The sequence below is a fragment of the Myotis myotis genome, unplaced genomic scaffold (assembly GCF_014108235.1).
Source record: "Myotis myotis isolate mMyoMyo1 unplaced genomic scaffold, mMyoMyo1.p scaffold_m19_p_4, whole genome shotgun sequence".
Lineage (NCBI taxonomy): Eukaryota > Metazoa > Chordata > Mammalia > Chiroptera > Vespertilionidae > Myotis > Myotis myotis.
In genome coordinates this window covers 6,208,761-6,234,876 of record NW_023416346.1, presented here as the reverse complement: position 1 = coordinate 6,234,876, position 26,116 = coordinate 6,208,761, and the positions used below count along the sequence as shown (strand labels likewise).

General features: G+C 49.1%; 1 protein-coding gene across 1 annotated transcript; it reads left to right on the top strand.

Annotated features, from left to right (window-relative positions):
- The first annotated feature begins 12,818 nt into the window (after positions 1-12,818).
- SLC38A5 (solute carrier family 38 member 5) lies at positions 12,819-22,753 on the top strand. The gene is made up of 16 exons (XM_036306058.1): positions 12,819-12,906; positions 14,441-14,494; positions 14,572-14,647; positions 15,019-15,134; positions 15,223-15,296; positions 16,003-16,095; positions 16,235-16,313; positions 18,151-18,233; positions 18,613-18,671; positions 18,769-18,906; positions 19,076-19,155; positions 19,793-19,893; positions 20,142-20,257; positions 21,428-21,572; positions 21,660-21,763; positions 22,262-22,753. Exons 2-16 carry the CDS (start codon positions 14,442-14,444, stop codon positions 22,361-22,363), a joined length of 1,419 nt encoding a protein of 472 aa, XP_036161951.1. The 5' UTR covers positions 12,819-12,906; position 14,441; the 3' UTR covers positions 22,364-22,753.
- The last annotated feature ends 3,363 nt before the right edge of the window (positions 22,754-26,116 follow it).

The following is a 26,116-nucleotide window of genomic DNA, read 5'->3' as shown; positions in this document are numbered from 1 at the left end:
GAGAGAGATAGAGAGTTAGAAACATCGATGAGAGAGAAACATCGATCAGCTGCCTCCTGCACACCCCCCACTGGGGATGTGCCCGCAACCCAGGTACATGCCCTTGACCGGAATCGAACCTGGGACCCTTCAGTCCACAGGCCGACGCTCTATCCACTGAGCCAAACCGGTTTCGGCGAGGATAACAGTTTTGCAGCTTCCTTTATGCATTTGAAATTAAGGAGAAAGCATACATGGAAAATTGGAGACAGCAAGGCAGGGATTGGATTACAGGCTAGTTAAGGTTATGTCTTCTCTGATGGTTATGCCCCCTTTGGAGGGTATTACTGCTGATATTTCAAAGGTGTGTTAATCTAGATGCACAAAAATAATGGACAGGACTGGCTTAAAACCTTTCCATAAAGAGGTTACAGGCCTAGGGCATAACTACACACTAGCCTTGTGTAATTCTGTGTTCTTCAAACATTCTTAACTCCGACCCACAAAAAAACAAAAAACAAAAAACAAAAAAACCCCTATACATCCCCACCAGTGCAAAGGCAAATATAATGGAAGCATTTATTATACAGTTTACCATGTGCCAGGCACTATTCTAAGTGCTTTCAGTGCTGTGCTGGTAAATGGTTAACAACCAACTATTTGAGGGGAGAGAGGGAGGAAGCCCTGATTTCAAACATTTGCCAATTTCCATGGTTTACACAACTGTCATCTTGCTAGATTTCAAGTTACCAATATGTTGTCACGGAACACTGAAGTGCACCATTATGTAATATTTTTATCTTACAGTTAAAATAGGGGGTAAATAACCCCAAGAGCATAGAGAATCGTGAACTGTAATAAAATAAGTGATGAGTTTTGAGTATTTATCATCTTTAAAAATACATAATTTATTTAATTGTAAGTTTATATCATTTTGTTTTTAATAGCAGCTGTGTTTAACAACCAGTTCACAAAATTACTGAAAATTGATCAAGTAATCTGTACAAGTAGATTCCAGAGCAGTGCTAAATCCTTTCCTTGAGCTCATTTTAATCCTTATAACAACCATATGAGCAAGTTACTGTAATTATCCCCAATTTATAGATGAGGAAACGGAGACAAGGGAGGATGTATAGTAAGTCCTCCCTTAACATTGTAAATATGTTTTTGGAAACTGGGACTTTAAGTGAAATGACATCTAATGAACAAAACCAATTTTACCATAAACTAATTGATATAACAAGAATTAAGTTTCTACAGCAAAAGTATCAATCCTGAAAATAAAGATCAAACTTCTAAAACAAAGATCCCAAACACTTGTAATATTAAACATTGAAATAAATGTAAGCTATGCATACATTTGAGAAAGATTAACAATAATAATAAAAGAAAGATTAATAAAAACAAGTAAAATACTTATTTTCTAACCCACTTATTCCAGTTCAGGGTCATAGTGGTTAGAGCCTATCTCAATAGCTCAGGGTGGAAGGTAAGACCGAACCCTGGACAGGATGCCCTTCCATTACAGGATGCACTCACATACACATCCACACTAATTCACTTTGGGACAATTGCATATCTTTGGGATGTGTGAGGACACTGGAGTCCTGGAGAAAACCCATGTAGACATGGGGAGAACATGTGAATGCCACATAATGGCCCCGATCAGAATTGACTTCTTTTCCCTCATCAATGGCATAACAAAACAACATTGAACAAAAGGATGTTATTTGAGGACTGCTTGTACTGAAATATATATATTAGGTATATAAACATATATGCTATTTAATATGTATGTGATTATATAGAAATATAGTGACATAATATTTGCTAGTATATGTTACATATTATTAATCAAACATAAGTATAAATATGCTACTATATGTAAATATAAGAAAATACACAATACCATATATTTATGCATTTTGTATAGTGTATATGTAAAATACATGTACAGCATAAATATGCTAGTATCTAATACATTTACTTACTAAAATAACTGTACTAAATATAAATATACCATTAAAAAAATCCTCACCTGAGGATAGAAAGAAACATCCACATGAGAGACACATCAATTGGTTGTCCCCCACATGTGCCCTGACTAGGGGCTGGATTGGGTCTGCAACCTGAGATAGGTGCCCTTGACCGGGAATCCAACCCATGCTCTAACCACTGAGCAGCAGGCCAGGGCTAAACATACTATCAAATATGTAAATATCTAATGCTCTATCAGGTGGTAAAAAAGCTATGAAGAATAATAAGGTAGGGTGAAAGACATGGAGAGGAATTGAGTTGTTTTTTTCCGTTATGTTTCAGAGAAGTCTTCTCTGAGGAGGTGACTCTGGGCTGAGACCTAACAATATTTGAAGAAAGAGTACTCCAGGCAGAGGGAACACCAAGTGCAAAGACCCTGAAGTGGAAACATCATTCCTTAGAACTGTGAGCTTCACTGGACAGGGGTTTCTGTTCTTTCTTGTTCACTGCTACCTCCCAAACACCTAGAACAGGGCCTGGCACACAGTGGGTGTTAGGGAGCATGTTTGCGGAATCCACCCTTTTGTTACTTTTCTCTTCATTCTTTCCTCAGTGGTGTGTTCTGCAATTATCTGGGGCCCTGGGAGGTGTAGACAGGTGACAGACGTATACAGAGACATGGAGACACACCTCCTGGAGCCTCTGAGAGCCAGGGAGGAAGTAAGAGCTTGCAAGGGGAGCTCAAAGGTCTTGTGGGGGTGGTGGGAACACGTTGCCTGCAGAAGTAAGCAATTGTGAGAAAGCAAGGATTCCAGCCACCAGCCATTGCTCCACTGAGAGGAGAGGCTTCCAGGCATTGGGAACCCATGCAGACATGTTCACCCTGTGGGATGCTTTGTATGTCCTGTTTTCTTGCCTCTCACAAAGAGGATGTTTAATTTTCTTTTGCAAAGAAACTTGCTTCTTCCAGCAGGGCCAGGGGATAGGAGGACAGGAACCAGGCTCTGAACTCCCCAGGCTCTTCCCGAAGCAGGGTGTCGGCCTGCAGCTCCCACCGGACACCCCACTGAGAATAAAGGTGTCCTCTCCATGGCCTCATGAAGAGGTCAAGGAGGGGAAGCTGCCAGGCCAGCTCTGTACTGGAGAGCATCTCACACCTTAAGGGAAAGATGCGGGTGGTCCAGGTGTAGGGGCTATTCACTGACTCAAACGCCTTGCTGCCCTGGGGCTGAATTGAGGGACCAAAGAGTTACTCAGTGGGGGGCCTGCATGAAAGGGGAGATAAGAATCCTAAATGCAACCCATGAGAGGCTGCTTTCCCAGCAGGAGTAGCCTTCATTAACTCCTTTCACAAATATGTTATTGAGCAATTACTATGTTGTCAAGCATTGTTCTAAGTGATTTACCAGTATTCATTCAACCTTACCAATGGCCCCAGGCATGATCACGCCCTAGGGGAAATGGAAACTGTCGGCTTGCAGTTGCTCCTGGCCACACTGCTACAAAGTGGCAGAGCTGGGAAGGCTCACTCTGTTAATTGTTGGGCTCTGCTGCTCCCTCCCCTGAAGGCTGCTTAGTGACCTGTTTTAATGAAAAGCAGGGGTCTGCTTGGAGGGACTGACAAACTGACTTTGAAAAGATTCAATAGGAATTCCAAACGTCACCCGAGGGTCTGCTTTCCTGAAACAACAAAACTCTTAAATGACTCTGAGAAAGGGCCCTACTGTGATGAACAAATAAAGCATTCTTATCCCTGACACAGCTTCAATACCTAGGTCAAGTTTAAAGACATCTGTTCCTTCCAAAGCAGGCTTCCCTGCACAGTCAGATTTCCCTTTCCCTTTGTTTACCCACTACCAGCACATGTTGAGCACCTGCTATTTGCAGTGCCTTGAGGCTTAGCTGAGATATGGGGTAGAGAGCTGGATGAAGGTTAGTCCCTCTCTTAGAAGAGTTCACTTGGCAGAAATAAAATAATAATGATAATATGACACTTAATAAGTGGCATTTATTGAGCACTTGTTACGTGTCTGGTGGCCCTGTGCTGGGCAATGTTGGAGAGTCTGGGAGGGGAGGGGAGGGAAGTGATTAGAGTAGGAAGTTGCTGGGGGGAGGTGGTAGATGTGGGTATGTGTTTCTTTGTCCAAAGTACCCTAGTTCTTTGGGAAGGACCCTACAGACTTTTCTTGAAATCTAGACAGCTGCCTAGCTCCCACCCCCTGCCCCCTTAGCCATCTGGGCCAAGGCCTCTGATGTCAGGTGTCTCTTTCCCAGGCCTGACTGTAGCACAGATGTGTAATGGCTCTGAGGGGGTGGGGTATCAGAGGAGAGAGACATCAGAGTAGGCCCGGATAGACAGAGGGGTGTGTGTGTGTGTGTGTGTGTGTGTGTGTGTGTGTGTGTGTGAATACCCCCAAAGCATCTCATCTATTTGTACATGTTCTCAGCCACAAACATACATCTGTGAGCTCCACATGTGTCTTCCTATGTAACGTGCCCGGTTGTATCACTTGGTTGTATATTATGTCTACCCGGTTGCATCTTATGTCTATGGCTGCCTGTCCAATTTGTGTGTTTCCTTTTTAGCACCTGTGTGTATTGGTACTGTCTAGTTGGGCAATTCATCTATATGGGACTGTGTGTGTGTGTGCTCTTTGGATGTTTATGTGTCTCCTTTATAATGCTTGTGGGTGATTAGTCTGTTTCTTCTCTGTGTGTCTCCTATGTATGTGTGTCTTCCTTCTCTGCCACTGTGCTTCTGTCTCTCCTTGGTGAGTGGCTGGCTATAGGTATGCATTCATTGGTTGATTCTTGTATGTGCCCTGACTGGACATCGAAACCACCATCTTTGGAGTATCAGGACAATGCTTTAATCAACTGAGCTACCCGGCCAGGGCACTGCAGATGTTTCCTTTGGTGCCACTGTATATGTACCATCTGGTTCCCTTGTTTCTTCTTTATGCAGTTTTAGGTGTATTTCCTTTTTGCAACAATAGGAAGAGTACACTCTATATTCTGATTTTCCTGATTGTGTGTCTGTCTATGTTCCCCATGTGTTTCTTCTCTGACTTGATATGTCAATAGTTATTGTTAGGTCGGAGAGAGCCCAGGATCGGATACATGCAGACATGTGATGAGACAATGGACTTCCCCTGGAATTTCTCACAGATCAATGTGCCAGACACAGATACCAGCTTCTTCTCCCTTAACCCACATACCTCCACACAGATACTGACTTCTTTCTGAATACCCCCGCCCATTCCCTGCGGCAGAGAATTCCTCAGCTCATGCCCCCGCCCCTCACCCAACCGCAGTATAAAAAAAGCTCCCCCCTCCCTGTTGGTGTGAATCCACGTGCCCTGTCCTGGGGGTACGTGGGTCTCCCGGGGACGCAGAAATAAACCTTCTCCTTTCCTTTCTTTTCTGATTCACTGGACTCTCTATTTCTTGCACCGCCTCCTGAGCCACCTAACCTAACATTTGGTGCCTTGAAACCCGGGTGGCGCGAGCACTCCATTTGGCCGTCCCTCCACGGCTCTGGGTGCCCGCCTCTCCCTCCTCGTGGCTCTGGACCCATCAGGACCTCATTTCTTCAGCTAGGCAACTTTTCCCAGTTTGGCAGCATCAGCGGTGAGTCCTGCCCCGCCCCCGTGCCGGTCCCATGTGGCCGCCCGCCCGCCAGCATCTCTGTCCGTAAAACGTGGCCACGTCAGAGATTGCCTCTCTGGACCCTTCCAGGAAGGCTCCTCTGGACCTGGGAAGTAGTGAGACGTCCTACATTCCCCGGCCCAACTGTCTGTCCGTAGGGTGGGTTAAACCCCTGGGACACCAGCCTTTAGCCCTGCTACAGGCCACGGGTATCGAGCAAGGCGAATCCATGTTCCAAACCTGACCTGAGCACACTCTAGGGTGCCTGCTCACAGATCTGGCTAAACATGGGGCCTGTCTCGGACCTGTGTCCTTTTTATGTAACCTAGCTTGGCCTCAGTATGAAAACAGGATCCTGACTTTACCGTCGCACCGATCTCAGTACAGTGGGGCCTTGACTTACGAGTGTCCCGACTAACGAGTTTTTTTGAGATACGAGCCATCTCTTGGCCAATTTTTTGCCTTGAGTTGCAAGCTCAAAAAAATTCGGGTTATGAGCCAGCTTCAGATACCCCACCGCTAGTTGGCGCAGTGAACGTCACAGTGATTTGACATACGAGTAATTTGAGTTATGAGCTCCGTCATGGAACAAATTAAACTCGTAAGTCAAGGCCCCACTGTAATTTCTGCCAGCGAACTGGGAAATGTGTCCAAGTCTCTCTCTCAACTGAAAACTGCTCCCTCTCTCTGCTGCGTCCCCGCCCGTCCCCCCACAGTTCTTTCTGCCTACTCTCCTTGCCCCCTCCTTCCTCCTTCCTCCAGGCTGTTGCTGCGCCTTGCCGCTCCGCGCACCGCCGAGCCCGCGGTGTGTGCGGTATGTGTGGGGGTGGGTTCATGTGTTGTGTGTGGGACGCGGCGATGGCACCGCCATCGTCTCTGCGTCCCCCCACCCCCTCCACCGGAGAACTCTCCCGAATTCCCCTAGCGAAAGCAGCCCGCTCTCCCCCAGCATAAGCCCCTGTCTGTCCACACTCTCCCCTCCTCTCTCCCTGCTGGACTCTCCTCCAGCCATGCCTTCTCCACTGCCTCCTGATCCCGCCTCCCTTCTTCCGCAGGCCCCATTGAGGCAGGAAACTCAAACTGACTTTTACAACCCCATGCCCCTGCACGCCGCCTCGCTCACTGTGCCCCTTTCCGTCTCAGCGCAGTCGGTCAGTCTGCACACCTGCGCAGCTGCGGCCGCAGCCGCAGCCGCTAACGCTGTAGCCACTGCGGGATCTGGAAACTCAAGTCCCCTGCCGCCCCGCCCCTGCCTGCTTTCCCAGTCAGCACACACGCGTCAGTAGGCTCTACCTTCCTTCTGTTCTTCCTCCTCCGTTCTGCCCCTGGGAGGTTGTGGCTTTTAAACTCAACTGCCAATACCACTCCCAAGCCCACCCAGGCCAACTCTCCCGCTCTCTCCCCTCTCCTTACAGGCCTGCCTTAGTAACCTGTACCCCACGCAGTGCCCTAAGTTCTAACTGCCCGCCTTCCTCTGTGCGCTCCACCGAAACTCCGCCCCCATGACTGCCAGCACTTTAGTTCACAGGTGGCCGGCCAGTTCCCTTTGCAAGAGGTTGCAGCTGTGCTCTCTTCAGACCCTCTTATCTAGCAGCTTCCTTCTTCCCTAGAGCCCAAATCCTAAGAACATCAGCTCCAAAACAGCCTCTTCCATTTCTGCGCCCATTCTACCCCTGAGGGAGGCAGCAGGGACTGAGGGCATAGTCTGAATCTATGCCCCCCACACTAACCCAAACTTTAAGGTCTTTATTATTCCTCAAACCCAGGTCCGAGATCGAGTGAAAAATGGCCTTGAAGGTTCTTAATGCCCTGGAGGAGCAGGCACAGTCAGAATGGGAGGCCTGCCTTCCACAGGAGGTAGACCTGCAGACACGCCTTAGTTGTGGCCCTGAGGCCGACAGCAGCCGCCATGGCCCTAAGGGGGCTGTGAGCGGTGGGGGTGCAACAAAAGGAACGCCACCTGAGAATGCTTTAAATGTGGAAATGAAGGCCACTGGGTAATGCAGTGCCCCTGGCCCCGAGCTCCAACCAAGCCCTGCCCGGCGTGCGGTCAAAATGGTCACTGGAAGAGTGACTGCCCCTGGAAAAATGGCGGGCCTTCTGCGCCTCAGCGTAGGGGGCCCGCCTTTCCAGGTCATGCACTGGCCATGCTGGGATGGGCTGAAGACTGAAGATGCCCAGCCTTGATGACCCCATCATCCTCGCCGAGCTCAGGGCTGCACTGAAGGCCACAGGTCACCTTCCCGGTTGACACGGGGGCTGCCTTCTCTGTCCTGCCCTCCTTTTTAGGGCCCCTTTATCCTTCCAAGATCTCGGTCATGGGTATTGATGGCAAATCCACCTGCCCTCTGGCCACTGGACCCCTTCCCTGCCTCCTTGATGATAGCATGCCCCATGCCCCTGTTAGGACGAGACATCCTCACCATCCTAGTGGCCACTCTGCAGCTCACTCTGAGCCCTTCAGCTTCCCTGCTCCTCCCACTCCTGGCCCCCTCCCCTTACAGGGACACCAATCCTCCACTGCCATGCATCCCATCATGGGGCCCTGTTGTCCCAGACCACAGTAGCCTAGCTCAGTCTTTGCCTAGCTCAGTCATCGCCTTATCTCCTCTGCCTTATCTCCTTATCTCCTCACGACTGTCCCCTCCCCTGAACTGAAAACTGCTCTGACCTCGCCCCATCCCCCTCCACCCTTCCCAAAGGAAAAATGCAGCAGTTTTAAAATCCCAGCGGCTAGAGGCCTGGGAACAGGCTGTGCGACCTGCTCCCTCCCTCTCTCCGCCTTTTCTCCAGCCTCCAGGTCCCTGGCTTCTACTGCTCTGTCGAATCCCTTTTCCCTTGGATAACAGCGCATTCTAACATTTCCTCCCACTTTCACTGCAATACCTACCTCTCTCAGGCTCACCGAGTGCCTCCCACCATCCTGAAGAAGATTCGGCGACACCATCCAGGACAGGATGACCCATGATTCCTCACAGGCTCTTACCTGGCAAGGGACCCTCCAATTTTACTCAGGTTTTTCATATTTTCAGGTGAAACGGACACAGAATGATGAGGGAGTCATCAATTCTACCGTCTGGGATGGGAAATCCTCTAGTGTCACTCTCTATTTACGAACCCTGGACCTACTCCTATGCCCACCCTCATCAACACAACTTTCCATCTACTCTCGAACATCAATCCCTCCTCCTCTACATCCTGCAGGATTTGTCTGTCACTGGCTCAAACCCTCATCATAGCCACTCAATTCCAACCTATTGAACCATCTAACTAAACTCTCTTTAGAAATTCGCAGCTCCTGGCCGGACCTCCTGCCCATGGCCCTGACCAAACTCCAGCTACACCAAGGAGCCCCACTTTCTTGAGCCCTTTTGACTCTTCTTGCTCAACCACCATCTCCTTACTGATCCCCCTCCCCTGGATACGTATCTCCCATATCTGTCTTTAACCAGGCAATTGCTCCGAGAACACGAGAACAGGTTTCTGCCCAAGCCAGAGCCAACCGACCAGGACTCCCAAGACCAACCCTTCACCCTGGTGACTCGGTCCTCCTTAAGAACCTACAACCACAAGCCTTGGAGCCTAGGTGGGCGGGACTTCACACTGTAATCCTCACAGCCCCCACTGCGGCCAAGCTGCTTGGCGACCCCAGCTTGATGACCTGTCCTGGCACCGCCTCTCCAGACTCAAGAGGACCCTGGAGCAGCATGACTTCTATAAATGTGAGGTGTTGGGCCCCACTAAGGTCCACCTTAAACGCCGTCCCCTCCTCCTTCTCCTCCCGGCCCTGAGCAACCTACACCCACCCCCACCCGCTTATGTATGGAGGTTCAAGGTCCATGAAACCTGCTACCAGAACGGCAAACAAGTCACCTGGCAGGTAGGATCTCAGGACTGCCCTCTGTTCGGATGTCAGACAAAGATCCAGATGGCTGTCAACATCCAGTCAGTGTCCAATACTGGCTGACCCTATGTCTGTTTTGCTTATGACCAGTGGAACCCAGACAGGTGTAATCAAGATGTCAACACCTATGGGGTTGCCACGGGAGAGACTGTCATACCACACCGCAGCCAGTCTCACCAAGGCCAGTCCAGGTACCTTCTTTTGGTGCAATGGCACCTTAAGCAACTGCATGAACTCCTCTGACCCCGGGCCTTGCTTCGTGGTCACAGTAGTTCCCCAACTAACCTTGTATGGAGAGTCGGAGCTCGCCTGGCTGCTCCCTCCATCCCACCCCCGGACCTGCCGGGCTGCCTTCCTCCCTGTCATGTTAGCGGTGAGTATCGCTGCCTCAGTAGGCCTCACTGGGGGGCCCTCGGGAATAGTCTGGTCACTGCTCAGGACTTTAATGACAAGCTCCAGTTAGCCCAGGAGTCTACTACCGCCTCTTTTAGCCTCCCTACAGCAGCAAGTGACATCAGTAGCCCAAGTAGCCCTGCAGAACCAGCTCGCCTCAGACTTCTGACTGCAGAAAAAGGAGGAACCTGCATATTCCTTCAGGAAGAATGCTGTTATTACATCAATGAGTCCGGAGTAGTGGAGCAAAACGTAAACGTACAGACCCTGACTAAGCTGAGTGAAGAACTACATGCCGGACACTTCCAGGGAAACTCTCCTTCCAGCTGGTTCCAAAGCCCCTTAGCTACCTGGGTCCTATCCATGGTAGGGCCCCTGATTCTCATCTGTGTCTTTTTTCTCCTAGCCCCCTGCCTCCTCAAGTCCATCCACTCCCGGATCACGGAGATGTCATGGGTGACTGTGAATCAGCTCCTGCTCCATCCCTATGCTCGGCTGCCCTCTGATCTGCCTCTGCCTAACCCTGGCCTTTAAAACACCCCCCTCATTGCCCTTAGCCAGCTGGAAGCAGTCAGAACGAGTCACCATCCCTTATCATCAAAAGGCCGGGATGTTAGGTCGGAGAGAGCCCAGGATCGGATACATGCAGACATGTGATGAGACAATGGACTTCCCCTGGAATTTCTCACAGATCAATGTGCCAGACACAGATACCAGCTTCTTCTCCCTTAATCCACATACCTCCACACAGATACTGACTTCTTTCTGAATACCCCCGCCCATTCCCTGCGGCAGAGAATTCCTCAGCTCATGCCCCCGCCCCTCACCCAACCGCAGTATAAAAAAGCGCCCCCCTCCCTGTTGGCGTGAATCCACGTGCCCTGTCCTTGGGGTACGTGGGTCTCCCAGGGACGCAGAAAAACCTTCTCCTTTCCTTTCTTTTCTGATTCACTGGACTCTCTATTTCTTGCGCCACCTCCTGAGCCACCTAACCTAACAGTTATGTGTGTACGCTGTGTGTGCAGCTACCTGCTTGAATACAGTTGTGTGCGAGTCTGTGGCTGTGGCTTCTCTGTCTGTACAATCATGTCTGCTGTGAGTACCTCTCTCTGCCACCAGAGCTGGATATGGTCACAAGTTCACACATGAGTTCATATGCACACAGGTATCATTATACAGCCTGAATCTGGACTTTGGCCTCGAGGGCTCTCTGAACGTGGAAGTGTATGTGTGAGACACTGGGCCTGTGTATGATGTTGTTGGTTTTGTGAAATCAGATTTGTCTGTGCATTTTGTGTGTGGCTGTGAGTCTGTGGGCCATGATGTCCATGAATCTATAGTGGTTCAGTGTGAGCCTATCCCTGTGCCACTCTCTGCTTTCTGGGTGTTGTCTGAGGCTGTGGGTGATGATGTCTGTAAGACTAAGTCATTCTGTGTGGCTGTGAGTGTGTGACTATCATGGCCTGGCTCTCCATGTGCACTCTGTGTGTATTCATATTTGTCAGCATATATTCTGTGTGTGTGACTGTGGGTCTGCTTGCAAGTTTGTATCTCTGTGGGTGATGGCAAGTCTGCCTCTATCTCCCAGCCCCTGGATGGAGCTGAGTGCGGGGGAGTCTCTCTCCTGCTGTGGGGAAGTAAACACCCCATCCCTTGCCCTCTTCCAATTGCACTTGGGGTGGGGGCATCTAGGTTAGCTTTGAACACCAGCCAGCTCCTGGCCTTTCCTGGAATTCTGTGCTTCCAGTGGGGGGTGGACAGGTGGGTGGAGGGGCCCAGGCAGAGGCCTTTTTTCCACCAGGGCCTTAAGCAGCTCAGTAGAGTTGGGCCAGGACCCCAAGTCCAACCGGTCCAACTTCCTGTTGGCGACACATGCCTGGATGGGAGTGCACAGACCCCCATATAAGAACGGGCAGACAGACAGTAGAGCTCCTAGGTTAGGGTGTGGATAGGCCTCACCCAATGCATGGGCTGGGTCCCGGACTTCAGGGTGTGCCTAGTTTGCAGACAGTGTGTGTCCACCCTCCCTATCCAACCACAAATGTCTTCACCGCCTCCCTCTGGGGACCTTCAAGATCTAGGTCCTCTCTCGGCTAGGTTGCCTGTCTGAGGTCAATTTATAGTGGCCTGGCTGTGTCTGTCCATCCCTGCACTTTTTCCACTGCTGTCCCCAGGTCTGTCCATCTACCTTGCATGCCCCTCTGCCTGAATCTGACTTTCTCTCCCTCTTGTCATCTGTCCCTGCAGGTGTCCCTCTGCCTCTTTCACTTCCTGTGTCTCCTTGTCTCTCTGGGCTGGTGTGCCTGTTTCCAACCTCTGTTTGGGGATATTATCTGGCTGTGTCCACCTAATCTGCCAGTTGTGTCTCCTGTTTACGACTGGGCCTGCCTTTTGCCTCTAGGTGCTTGCACGGGCCTACCCCCTGTTTGTTTCTGAGTCTGTCTACAGTCTCTTTCTCCCAGTGAATGCCCCTTTGTCTATCACTCCCCCATACCTTGTCTATCTTTCTGTCCTCTCTGTTGTCTGTCCTTGTGCCTGCCTGTCTTTATTTGTGACTGTTTCTGTTACTATCTCTGTCTCTCCACTCTGCATCTCTTCCCTCCATCCATCCCATCCCACTGTCTGGCTGACCCTTAAGTCAATTCTCACTGCCTGCCTGGCCCTTTCTCTGGGTGTGGATCTACTCCCTCAATCTTTCTGTCCACAGCCCCTCCCCACAACCAAGACCCACACACACCTCAGTCTCCCTCCATGTGGGTCCAGATGGGAGGGGTTCCCGCCTCTCCTCACTACACCCTCACCCCCCCCCCCCCCGCCCCCGCCCGCCCAGAAGGAGGGAAAGGAAAACACGAAAACGCGGGCCAGAAGGGGCGCGAGCTGCGTTGATTGGCCACTGGGCGGAGGGGGGGGGGGGCGGGGAGCAGTTCTAGAGAGCCGCGCGCGGCACTGGGGACCCGAGCTCTTGTCTGAGTCCTGCCACTGGTGGAGCCCAAAAGAGCGGAGAGGTGAGGAGGGGGCGCTGGCCGGGGTGGGGGGCTTTGGAGACCCCAAGGCACAAATGGGGGTCCCGGGAGGGGGCTCAGGGGATCCCTGGAGACCTTTTTTAGTATTAGTGGGGAATTGAATGGGAGAGGGGTCCTTTGGTAACTTGCTCCCAAGAGGGAATTCAGGAGTGGGTAGGAGTCCTCAGAGGGTGCTCACGGGTGAGGATGGTGCTCCATAAGAGCCCTCCCCTTCCCAGGAAAGGGACTCAGGACTCCGGCGGGAGTCTCCTGGAGGCAGTTTTAGCAATGATGGGGACGTAGAATGAGGGTTTCTGGGCTACCGCATTTGCAGGAAGTGAGTTCAGGGGTGAGAAATTCCATTCAGAAGACAGGGACTGTAGATTGGCCTGGGGATTACAGAGACACCCCCCACCCCGGGAACACCAGGTCCTGGAAGGGGTTTCTGATGAGGTCTCAGAGACAGCTCCTCCTCAGGAGGGGAAATTAGGGCTCAGGCAAGATTCCTGAGGCACCCTGAGCCCAGGAAGGGTCTTGAGTCTGGAAGTGTCTACAGTTCCTTCTGCCAGAAGAAGAGTGTTTAAGACTTGACAGGGGATCTAGAAAATACCTCTGGCTCCTAAAAGGGGGATTAATGGAGGCTTCCTGGGTCACTTCTGTCCCTGGAAAGGGGCTCAGTTGGGAAATTGTCTCTGGCCTCTAGTGAGGATATTCAGAGTTATGGCAGAGAGTTTGCCAAGTCAGGGGCTGGGGTCTCCGTACCAGTCCCCACCCCCAGCCCAGTGGACAGGTTGCATCAGCTCTGGGCTAGGCTTGGGGCCCAGGCTTGGGGCCCAGGCTTGGGGCCCAGGCAGGAAGGAGGGGGGTAGGAGGCATTATGAGAAGTGGGGCAGTCAGCGGACACGTGGCCGGAGTGGAGACCTCGCCATGTGGTGAGGGTAAAGCAATTTTTTTTTTTTTTTGGGGGGGGTTGGTTTGAGGGAGACCTGGCAAGGAAAGAGATAGACAGCAAGAAGAGTGAGTGTGAAGTTTGGGAGGACAGGCTATCACAGCTCCAGATGGCCATCTCGCCTGCTGTGAGGTTGCTTTCTCTCTTTATTTCTTTCTCTTTCTCCATATTTATCGCTCCACGTATGAGTAGCTGTGAGTATCCTCTGATGCTCTTTTCTCTCTCTCATCTCTTCCGCTCTCAGCCTCTCACTCCTTTTAAAAAATTTACTTTTAAAAATAAATTTTATAGTTTACATTCAGTATGATTTGTGTTAGTTCCAGGTGTACATCATAGGAGTATAGCTTTCTATACTTTACAAAGTGATCCTACTGAGATTTCAAGTACCCACCTCAGCCTTTTACTCTTCAGTTCTCTCCGTTTATTTCCCTTTCTCTGTCATCCTTCTGTTCCAGTTCCCCTCACCTCATCGCTTTCTATTTCTCTACCTGTCTGTCTCTAGCTGGACCCCTACCCCTTCACCTAGCTCTCCCACCTTGTAGCCCCCCAGCTCCATGTCTGACCCCCACCCCCTTTCTCTGCCCATAGGATGGAACTGCAGGACCCAAAGATGAATGGAGACCTACCTGCGGGTGCTGTGGGGTGAGTCAGGGCCTGAGGGGTCTGGGTCAGGGGTCAGGATTGCCTCTCATCAGCCCCAATTTCCCTGCCCTCTCCAGCTACAGGCAGGAACGCGAGGGCTTCCTGCCTAGCCATAATCCTGCTCCTGGGAGGAAGCCAACGGAGTTCATGGATGTGAGTGACCCTACAGGATCTGTCCCAGCTGCACTCTGCCCACTTCATCTCCTCCCCTACTCTTCCCTCTTCCCAGCTATTCCCCTCCCCAGCTGTTCCTTTGGTAGCTGCTCCACCCTCTCTGGTTTCTGTCCACTTATAGATGCTCCCCTCCAAAATATCTCCTAGTTTTCCCCTTCCTGGTTCTCCTTTTCCCAGCTCCTTCCCATCTTCAATTCCTTTTATTTCCTAACTTCTTGGTTTCTCCTCTGGCCCTTCCTGAGCTTCTTCATGTCCCAGTCACTTCCTCCTTAGTCTTTCTGGGTCCTAGAGCTGGTCTCTTACTTGACCCGCCTACCCATGTGTTCCTGGGCCTTGCCCCTTACCCACAGTTCGAGGGGAAGACATCATTTGGAATGTCAGTGTTCAACCTCAGCAACGCCATCATGGGCAGCGGCATCCTGGGGCTGGCCTATGCCATGGCCCACACAGGGGTCATCTTCTTCTTGTGAGTTCTAAGCAACCTGGGGGGCAGGGCTGTTTTGGGGCAGGCGGGAGGCCTTGGGGCCAAGTCTGAGTTGTGCCATCTGCCACAGGGCCCTGCTGCTGTGCATTGCTCTTCTGTCTTCATACTCCATCCATCTCCTGCTGACCTGTGCTGGTGTTGTAGGTGAGCCCCAGAGCTCAATCCAGACCCCTGACCCACTCCCCTGACTGAGACACCAGATTTCAAACAAACCCCCTGACTCTGGACATACCACCCTGACCCCAAACCCCACTTAAATCCCTGGACTCCAGACCCCAGACTGACCCTGGCCCTCAGACCTCATTTGGACTCCCAGATCCCCAATTCCCAATCCCCAGCCCTCAGTCTGGCCATAAACCCCATTGTTCAGACCCTCCTCATCCCTAGACCAATACATTCCTCCTCTAACTCCTCCCTTCAGTCTCTAGTCCCCACAACCATGGAAGCCAGCTAGCTGTAGAACCCTGAGACCAGGGTTCAGAGACCCAGTCCTCAGACCCCAGCTTCCAAGCTTCCATTGCCCCAGATCTCAGACTTTACTTCCACCATGGACTCAGACCATGTGTATGTGATCTCAGACTATGTATATAGTTATTTGCTCCCACGATCCCCACTACCCAACTCCAGCCCACCTCCTACCTTCTCCTTGGCCACAGTTCCTGACCACAGATCCCACCTCCCAGATCCTACCCCAAGCCCAATTGTAACTAACTCTCATCCCCAGTCCCCATCAATCAGACTCAATTACTCTAAACCCCAACTCCCCAACTCCCAGACTTTTTGGCTCCTAACCTCTCCCCTGGCTTCCTGGACCACAACCTGTTCCTTCCTGCCCTCCCCCCACCCCCAGGCATCCGAGCTTATGAGCAGCTGGGACAGAGGGCACTGGGGCCTGTGGGGAAGGTGGTGGTGGCCATGGTCATCTGTCTGCACAATGTTGGGGGTAAGGACTCTGGGAAGTGGAGGGATCAGCGAGAGGGAAGAGGGTGGGGTGAGGTGGGCTTCCCCAGGCTGGGCTGGGGAAAATGGGGTAAGGGGATGAGGGAAATCCTTTTGTTTACAACTCTCCTCACCTGTACCAGCCATGTCCAGTTACCTGTTCATCATCAAATCCGAACTCCCCCTGGTTATTGGCACCTTCCTGAACATGGAACCTGAGAGGTGAGTAAGCAACACCCCTTGGCTCTGGTCAGACTGTGATTCCTGAGTATTGTGATGCCAGCAGTATGTGTGGCTGTTGCTTTGACTATAGGAGTCTAATAGACCATGTTGATTTCTGTGACTGCTCTGGTTGATTCCATCTGGTGGCTGAATCTGTATGTCTAGTGTACTCCCATGCTGATCATGCAACTACTCTCAGCAGATCTAAACTCTGTGGATTTTGCTTCTGTTACTGTTGTAGTGGCAGGTTCTCTGGTCAGCTGTCTGATAGCCAACTATAGCTGTGTCCTGTATACTGTAATTCCAACCATGTGTATTTGACATTTGTTTACTCTGACTTTCCATGTTCAACAGATTCTGTTTGATTCTGGGTCCATCAGGCTGGCTGAATCTGTCTCGCTATATGTGTGGTCACTGACTCCAATAGTGTGTATGTATGTGTGTGACGTATACTGTGGTGCCAACTATGTATATGTGATTTGCTCCAAATGTATGTGCCAGTAGACTCCATCTCTGTTTAATTTAGTGACCATTGTTCTGGCAAATTCTTTCTGGCTTTGTGTAAGTGATCCTCACCTATAACTCTGTACATGTCCTCTGTATTGTTCCAACCATGTATGCTTGATCGTTGTTCTGATTATGCATTCAAATGACTGCATTTTAAAAATTCTGGATCCATATGCTGGCTGAATCTGTTCAGTTGTTTGGATATGATGGTTGATTCTGTGTATCTTTTTAGATTTTTGGCTTGATTCTGAAACCATCCAGGTAGCTGGCAGTCTATGTACCTAGGTGTGTCTAATTATTATAATCAGCTCCCACTGTATATATGGCCAATGATGCTTTGTTGGTTTATGTCGGTGTAACTGTGTGTATGTATGAGATGTAACATAGTAGGCACTCAATAAAATTCTTTTGAGCAAATGAGCAGTTGTTCAACTGATTCTGTATTAACTGTCTTGCCTGAGCACCTCCCTCCATTATCTATACAGATCCCAGTCTTTCTTTTTTTTTTTTTTTTTTTTTTTTAATATATTTTATTGATTTTTTACAGAGAGGAAGGGAGAGAGATAGAGAGTCAGAAACATCGATGAGAGAGAAACATCGATCAGCTGCCTCCTGCACATCTCCTACTGGGGATATGCCTGCAACCAAGGTACATGCCCTTGACCGGAATCGAACCTGGGACCTTTCAGTCCGCAGGCCGACGCTCTATCCACTGAGCCAAACCGGTTTCGGCCCAGTCTTTCTTTGAGTGTGGTTCCAATAGTGTGGCCAGCTGGCTGATTCATGTGGTCTATATTTCTGTCTTTGGTCACGTGGCCAAATCAATCCATCTACTTTCAGGTGTTCAACAAACCTTGAGCTGTTCAAACAACCACATGTGTGTTTCTGACTTTTGTCTGACTCTGCATCATTGTCTGCCAGCCAGCCAGATCATCAGACTGTTGTTCTACCTGTCAGACACCAGGGTCATGGCTCACTCTGTATCTGGAACTTTGTGTTGGACTATGTGAGTCTGACTGACTTGGGGTGTTGTTTACCCATCTGGTTGTGTATTCACTTGTGAGTCTGACAGCACAGTTTTGTCTAGCTGTGCATATGTTCTCAGATGTATCCCTCTGACAGTGTCTGGCAGATAGTCTTATAATTAGCCTGGCTGTTTCTATCAATCTTGTTGTGCCATCATTGTAACCACGTGAATGACTTCTTATAGCTAAGGTGTTGGCTCATCTCCTGATTACGGGCAGAAATCTGTCTGTCTGGCCATCTTCTATGTCTGACTGACAATTTTTTTTGGCCGGCAACTAGTCACTGTGTTTGCCTGTCTGTTTAGGGGCTGGTTCTTGAATGGAAACCTTCTCATCATCATGGTTAGTGTGTTAATCATCCTGCCACTGGCCCTCATGAGACACTTGGGTAAGAGGCTTCCTGTGTTGGTCATTGGATAGTGGGGTTAGAGAAGGGTAGCTAGATTGAGAGAATCCCATTTTCAAGGGCTATTGAACACTAGGGGAGAGCTTTTTTGATGTGGGTTTTAATAGATGAATAAGAGTTTGCTCTGGAGGGGAGGCTGGTCCAAGCAGAAGTAAAAGCTTATGCAAAGGTGTGGCATAATTGGGGTAAGGGAGTCTTGAAAACCAGACTAGGGGTTTAATATATGCTGTAGGGCAAGCATGTCAAACTTGTAGCCGGCAGGCCACATGAATAAGGCATGCGGCCCACTGACCATGAGTTTGACATGCTTGCTCTAGGGGGTCCCTGGATTTCTGAGTTTCTGTGTTATTGCTCCTTGCAGGCTACCTTGGATATACCAGTGGTCTTTCTCTCACCTGCATGCTGTTTTTCCTCATTTCAGTGAGTCTGAGAGAAGGACTTGAAGAAGTGGAGAGAGTTTGGGGCATTGGGACACAGCCTTCCCTGTAACCTCATTTCCCCATCCTTTCCTCCTCAGGTCATCTATAAGAAGTTCCATATTAGCTGTGATGTGGGCCACAATGAGACAGCAACAGAGAGTAAGAGCCCCTCAGTCCTTCCTAGCCAGGGACTCAACAGAAGCTGTGAGGCCCAGATGTTCACAGTGGACTCACAGGTGGGTATGCAGGCCAATAGGGCTTGCACCACACTCAGGCCCTCTGGAGTATTGGACATTGGGGGCTTTCAAGTATCTGATATGAAGAGCAGTGGTGGGGCCAGGAGTATGGAGAATAGGGGATGGAACCCTATAGGTGTTAATCTGTTGTACTTGGCCATTCCCCTAGATGTTCTACACAGTGCCCATTATGGCTTTTGCCTTTGTCTGCCACCCTGAGGTGCTGCCCATTTACACGGAGCTCTGCCGGTGAGTGGACAGGCAAGTGGGCATGTTTGATGAACCAACAGGTGGGGCAATAGTTATAATGTCTGACAATCCCTACAGCAGTTCTGGGACTGTAACTTGATTGTTGATTGTAGATGATGCAAAGGTTTGAAGTGGACAGGAGGTCTCAGGAGACAGAGGGAAGTGACTGTTTACTGATTGGGGCCCAAGCATTTTACTCTTTTAACATCCAATACAGGTGTTAATGGACAGAGTGGGGCAGCAGAGATGATCAGATGGAGGGGTGGCATGCATGGATGGGGACAGGGATATGACAGGACAAAAGGGGCTCAGGGATGATATGATAGGAGATGTGTGGATAATTAGGTAGGGATGGTCAGATAGAAGGGAGGGGCAGGGACAGTCAAGTGGAAGGGAGAGGCAGAGATGGTCAGACAGAGGATATGGGCAAAGATGGTCCTATGGGATGAGATATGGATGGACAGAGAGGGGAGGCTTGGCTTGTTACACAAGGGAGGTAGAGATGGGAATCCAAGAGTGTACCAGCTGAATGTCAGCTCTGGGAGAAGGGGACTCTGGAGTGTGGAGGTTGGTTTTGAGGGGTCTGGACCAAGTCCAGGGATATGGGCATTACAATTCTATGACCTCTGTACCTTAGGCCCTCCAAGCACAGAATGCAAGCTGTAGCCAATGTGTCCATCGGTGCCATGTTCTGCATGTATGCACTTACAGCCACCTTTGGATACCTTACCTTCTACAGTGAGTGGAGCTGGAGCCAGGGTTGGGTGGCAGCTGGGGTGGGGACTGGGAAGACTGTTGGGGCAGGAGCCTGAGCACTTTTCCTCTATGCCTCCGGACTCATCAGTTTCCAAATGGATAGTATGCATCACAAATGTAGATTTTGTTACTCTGTGTGTATGTGTGTGTGGGGCGGGGGGGAAGGGGGGACACTGGTTCTGGTTCTCCTGCCACATCCAGCATCCCTTGTCCCATGTCCTATGGCCCAGGAAGCGTGGAGGCGGAGATGCTACATATGTACAGCCAAAAGGACCTGCTCATCCTCTGTGTGCGCCTGGCAGTGCTGCTTGCAGTCACTCTCACTGTGCCAGTTGTGTTATTCCCTGTGCGTGGGGACCAAGGGGGGCCATGGAACAGAGGGACATGGGTAGAGGGTACAGGCATAGATGTTTGGATGGATGTTGGAGATAGGAGTGGATGAAGGGATGGATGGAGGAGGCAGGGATGGACAGACAGGGAAGGTAGAGTTGTCAGATGAGCAGAGAAGGCAAAAATAGATGGTAAGATAGAGACAGCCTGGAGGACAGGGGTGTGGGGAAGCATGAGACTTGATTGGGATGTCTGTAAGGAGGATCCTCCAAAAGACCAGGGTCCTCTGGGGGGGCCTTGCCAAAGGCAGCAGCCCCTACCTTGACTTTTCCAAACAAGTCTGATCCCTGGGTGTTTTGCTATCAAGGCTTTTTTGGCTCCTTATGCCAACTAGCTCCTTAGCCTCTCTTTCACAGAAAAGTGTGTCAGAGTAATCATTCATCCATCGTTCAGAGTCTGCCGGTCAGCCTCGGCACAGGGGTAGCACTTGAAGGAAGGAGGCACAGATGTCTGTCTAAACCAGTGATGGCGAACCTATGACACGCGTGTCAGAGGTGACACGCAAACACATTTTTTTGGTTGATTTTTCTTTGTTAAATGGCATTTAAATATATAAAATAAACATCAAAAATATGTCTTTGTTTTACTATGGTTGCAAATATCAAAAAAATTCTATATGTGACATGGCACCAGAGTTAAGTTAGGGTTTTTCAAAATGTTGACACGCTGAGCTCAAAAGGTTCGCCATCACTGGTGTAGACAGAAGAGGGAGGCAAAAAGGGTCAGACAGAGGGTAGTGGCATAGATGGGCAGTCAGAATGAAGAAACAGGCTAGGCACAAAAAGGGTGGAGGCAAAAGTAGTAAGGTATAAGAGGGACAAACTCTCAGATGAGGAGGTGGAATGACTTGAAAGAGGGGAGACATAGTCAGATGGAAAGAGGCAGGGATCTCAGACAGGATGGAAGGACAAATGGGTAGTCAGACAGGGGAGGAGAGATAGAGGAGGAGGTAAAGATTTCAGACAGTGGGTAGAGGCATAGATGGATGGTCAGATAAAGTGGAGACAGTCAGATGGAAGGGAAATCAGGGATCTCAGACAGAGGGTGGAGGCAAAGACAGATGACCACAAGGAAGGGGAGGCAGCATTTGGGCGCTGACTTGTGTCCCACCCTACTCTGGCTACAGATCCGCCGGGCCCTACAGCAGCTGCTCTTCCCAAGCAAAGCCTTCAGCTGGCCACGGCATGTGGCCATAGCCGTGATTCTGCTCATCTTGGTTAATGTCCTTGTCATCTACGTACCGACCATCCGGGATATCTTTGGGGTTATCGGTCAGTACCCAAACCCCAGTCCCCATCTAATATGGGCCTTGTACCCCAAACTTACATAGACTCCTATTCCTCTTGCTTGTACTTCAGGGTCCACCTCAGCCCCCAGCCTCATCTTCATCCTTCCCAGTGTCTTCTACCTCCGTATTGTACCCTCTGAGGTGGAGCCCCTCTCCTCTTTGCCCAAGATCCAGGTGAGCTTTCCAGGGGAGGACTGGGGAAAGGTGGTTGCTCTGAGGATGGAGCACTCCAAGATGACTAGAGATAGAAGGAACTTTTTCAAGAGGGGCCTGGGCAAAGATGGTTCATCCAGAGAAAAAGGTGGTTAGTCTGAAAGAGTGAAGGAGATTGTCTTAGGAAGGGGCTGAGCAAACAGAGCACCAGCAGGGTCTGGGAAGACAGAGGGGACACTCAATAAGAGGTTGGCATAGAGGGAGTGTTCTCCAGATGGAAGGTGCACTATTAGAAGAGAGTCAGGAGAACCTCCAAGGAGGATGGAGGAGAGTACTCCCTAAAGGGTTCTAGGAAGATGGAAGGAAGATTCAAGGAATGGTCTGGATTTAAGGAAAGAGGAGCACAAAGGAGAGTCAGAAATGAATGAGGACTCTCTGGAGGGCCTTGAAGAACATTCTCAGGAGGAGCTCTGCTGTGGTGACCCATCCAGTCTCATATTCTCTTCCTCTTGTCCATAGGCTCTGTGTTTTGGTGTCTTGGGGGTGCTCTTCATGGTGATCAGTCTAGGCTTCATGTTTTTCAACTGGGCCACAGGCCGGAGCCATGTGTCTGGACACTGATCGTGCCCTGGTCCAACCAGACTCCTGTGCGCATGCATCTCTGTGTATAGAGGAAGATGAGGCCACTCTCCCAGGTCCCTCCTGCCTGGTGTGTGAAGGTGGCTGATTCCCATTAACATGGCTGTCGGAAGTAGGTGGCCACAGAGACTGCAGAGTGGTCCACTGTCCTCCCCAGGGATGCTGAGCTTGGATCACGGTCCTCATCTCAACTCCACAGGAGCAGGAGAGGCCAGGTCCTCAGAGAGCCCCTGCCCAGCCCAGTCCTTTTTGCCTCCTCCTGGTAGAATCTGTCAGGATTACCCTCAAGTTAAAGGGGAAAATAAAGATGTTAGTTTCAACGCTTGCCTCAGCCTTCTGATCTCTTTCTAAAACTTCTTGGTGGAACTTGCTTAGGTTCAAACAGCGGTAAACTGAGGCCCTGAGAAGTAGTATGGAGCTGACTCTCATGTGTTCACTCACTTCTCCACTCCTTCAGTAACTTGCTCCCCAACTCATTGTTTCATTCACTTGCTCATTTCAGAAACATCTATTGAGAGCCTACTAGGTGCCAGGCAGTTTTCTAGGTGCAGGGGATACAGCAGTGAATCAAGCAGACAGTTATCCCTGGAATTGATGTTCTAGCACCAGAATGGGTGAATTATGGCCCACAGGCCAAATTCAACCCACGGTCTATTTTTGGCCCTTGAACTAAGAATGGTTTGCATATTTCTAATTGATTGAAAAAAAAATCAAAGGAATAATTTGTGACACTTGAAAATTATAAGAAGAAAGACTTGAATTTTCAAATTGAAAAGAGCCACTAAGTTCTGAACATGATTAATGCACACAGGCGCGCGTGCGCACACACACAAACACACTCAATAAATACAATTTCTAGGTTTAATATACAATTCTAAAGGATAAGGTGAAGATCCCACAAGGTCCCAGAGAAAAAAGAGGAGAAAATACAATGGAGACGTTCTTCAAAGAGATGATGAGAAATAACTTTGAACCTAGATTTCTATATCTAGCCAAGATAATCCATATGAAAGCAAAAATATTTCAGAAAATTCATCATTTACATGCCTCTTCTGAAAGGATTATGGTATGTGATTCAGCAAGAAGAAAAAAATGGATTTAGGAGGAAGGAGGGGGTTCCAATAAGCAATGGTGAGGGGAAAAACTAAAATTTATTGAAAAGTTTAAATAAGTTTTGATTGTAAATTTTAAAAATTAAAATCTTAAACTAAAGTTCCAGGTAATATAAACATGGAAGATGAGGGGAGGTACAGTAAAGAAAAGAGTTCTTGTTTTATATATTGCCCTGGCCAGTGTACTCAGTGGTTAGAGCGTTGTCCTGAGCACTGAAGGGTTGAAGGTTTGATTCCCGGTCAAGGGCACATACCTGGGTTGCAGGTTCAATCCAGGTGCGTGTGGAAGGTAACCAATTAATGTGCCTCTCTCACATGGATGTTTCTTTCTCTCTCTCTCTCTCTCTCTCTCTCTCTCTCTCTCTCTCTCTCTTTCTCTCTCTCTCCTCTTTCTCTCTCCCTCCCTCCTCCCTCCTTCCCTTCCACTCTTTCTAAAAAAATCAGTGGAAAAAGTATCCTTGGGTGAGGATTAACAACAAAAAAGAGATGGATATAGATTCTAAGTAATGGTAGAATTGTAGAATAGTTAAGAGCACTTGCCTTTTAGAGTGTAAACTCCAAAGCCAGGCTGCATGGTTTCAAATCTGGTTTCTTAGCTTACTAGCTGTGTAACCTTTTTTAAGTCAAATAATCTTTCTGTGCCTCAGTCTACTCAAGTAAACCAGGAATAACTAGGGTATCCAACTAATTGGATTTCTAGGATGATTAAATGAGGCCTGCAGATGCCACAGAAGAGGTGAGGAAGTATTTGGATTTCAGGACTATTTCTAGCAATAAAACTTGATGGTTTGGTCCTCATTGGGGGATGAGATGGCGTAGAATGGGAAAAGATTGGAGGCCACAGATGGAGAATAAGCTGAGGTGGAGCTTTCTAATTGTATCCAGAAAAGCTCATATTTTTTTTTTGGAAGGCTCATTACCTGTCCTGTAAACACCACAGAGTAGAAAAATGGTAGGGCTGGCTCAGTGGAGTCTGAGGTGGCATGGTCACATCAAGGCATAGTGGGGTTGAAAAGCTCATAGAAAAGTTCAGCCTGGCTGGCTAGTAACTAGGCATTCCTTCCCTAGCCCTCCATCCTCTGGGGTAGGCAATTACAATGAGTAACACCTCACCCTTAATGGTGCTTGTCCTGCTGGGTGTTGTTCACAGACAATATTCGGCAAAGCAAGTCAGAAACTTTATTGTTGGCCAAAGAATGAAGAAGGATAATTGAATGCCTAATTATTCCTTCTCCTTGATTCTGGGAAATTAGGAAAGTTATTAAAGGGTGGTGGTGGTGGGGGGGTAGGTCAGTTCAGGGGTGGGGATTCCCAAGGAAGGATGTGAGGCAGGATAGAAAGAAGTTCCAGAAAAATCCTGACAAGTATAGTGAGGAAGTAGGAACTCACATCCTCTCACCTGAGTCCCCAACTCTGGGCTTGATCAAAGGGAAACAGTTAATGGCAGGAAACTCCTGCGGTGGTCATTGAAGTCACAACAAGGCCCCCTCCAACCAGAAGGTGGAGTCAGAATTTGGCGCCACAAAGCCTGGAGACAACCCTCTCCTTAGAAACAAAATCCCAAGAAGTAATTGACCACAGAGCACCGAACTTGTGGTTTGGCCTATGTCCACTTGAATGCATACTTTTTGCTTCTTTCACAGAGTGCCCACACCCTGACCTCTTTCTTTTTCTCTATCTGAATAAAACTTGCTTTGTTCTCACTTCAGTTCTTCCTTGAATTTTTTCCTGGGTGAGTCAAGGACCTGGAAGTCCCCTGACACTTGAAAAGTCCCCCACTGTGCAGGGGTAGGGCCAGCCCTTCCCCCCCATTCCCTTGCAGAAGCTGTCCATAACAGGTGGAGGGATCTTGGATTTCCAAGGGAGCATGTGCAGTTCCCAAACATGTTTGGAACATATCTAGCTATACATAACTTGGCTTGGGAAGGGGTTTCAGGTGCCATCATGGATTTTTCTGGTGCAAACAGATTTCTTGGGGGTGGTCCTTGGATTTCTCATTTGATTCCCATGAGCAGGCTTAGCTAGCCCTGGAATTTCCGCTTTTTTTTTACTAGTTCAGCCTGTTTTTTGTCAGGGGATATGTTGGAGAGAATACAAGAAAGTCAGTAGAAGTTTAAAGATTAATTAATGATGTGGTGGCACAACCCAGTGACAAGAAGAAGGAGAATTTTTGTGTATTGTTAAGCAAGAATCTGCTTTAATCATTCACCATTGTAAATGCTTTTTAAATTTAAAGTTCTTTTTGCCCCCAAGATGAGTATTATATCAAATTTAAAAATTCATTCTATTGCAATTGTGATAATTGCTTTACTTTGAACCTTACTGGATATTTAGACAGCTACAAACTACTCACTTTGATATATATGTACATCTTTTTAAAAGCTAAATAAGTCTCTTGCCAGCCCATAACCCATGAATGACTTTCTTAGAGCCTTGGACCCATCTCTTTGAAATATTATGTCAAGGAAGATAAGCACCCCATCACTCTCTCACCTGGGAGTTTACCCTAGGTGCCTGGCTCCAAGCTATAAACAGTTCAGTCGCTTGACATAGACATAGTTTAATTTTTCTTTCAGAAAAAAGCAATTAGCTAGCACAGCTGACTATTACAATTACCAGGTGA

Coding starts and splice junctions, on each gene's coding strand:
- SLC38A5 (XM_036306058.1), top strand. CDS start 14,442: ATGGAACTGCAGGACCCAAAGATGAATGGAGACCTACCTGCGGGTGCT. Junction 15,135..15,222: donor ACAGGGGTCATCTTCTTCTT/GTGAGTTCTAAG, acceptor CATCTGCCACAG/GGCCCTGCTGCTGTGCATTG. Junction 19,156..19,792: donor ATTTACACGGAGCTCTGCCG/GTGAGTGGACAG, acceptor TCTGTACCTTAG/GCCCTCCAAGCACAGAATGC.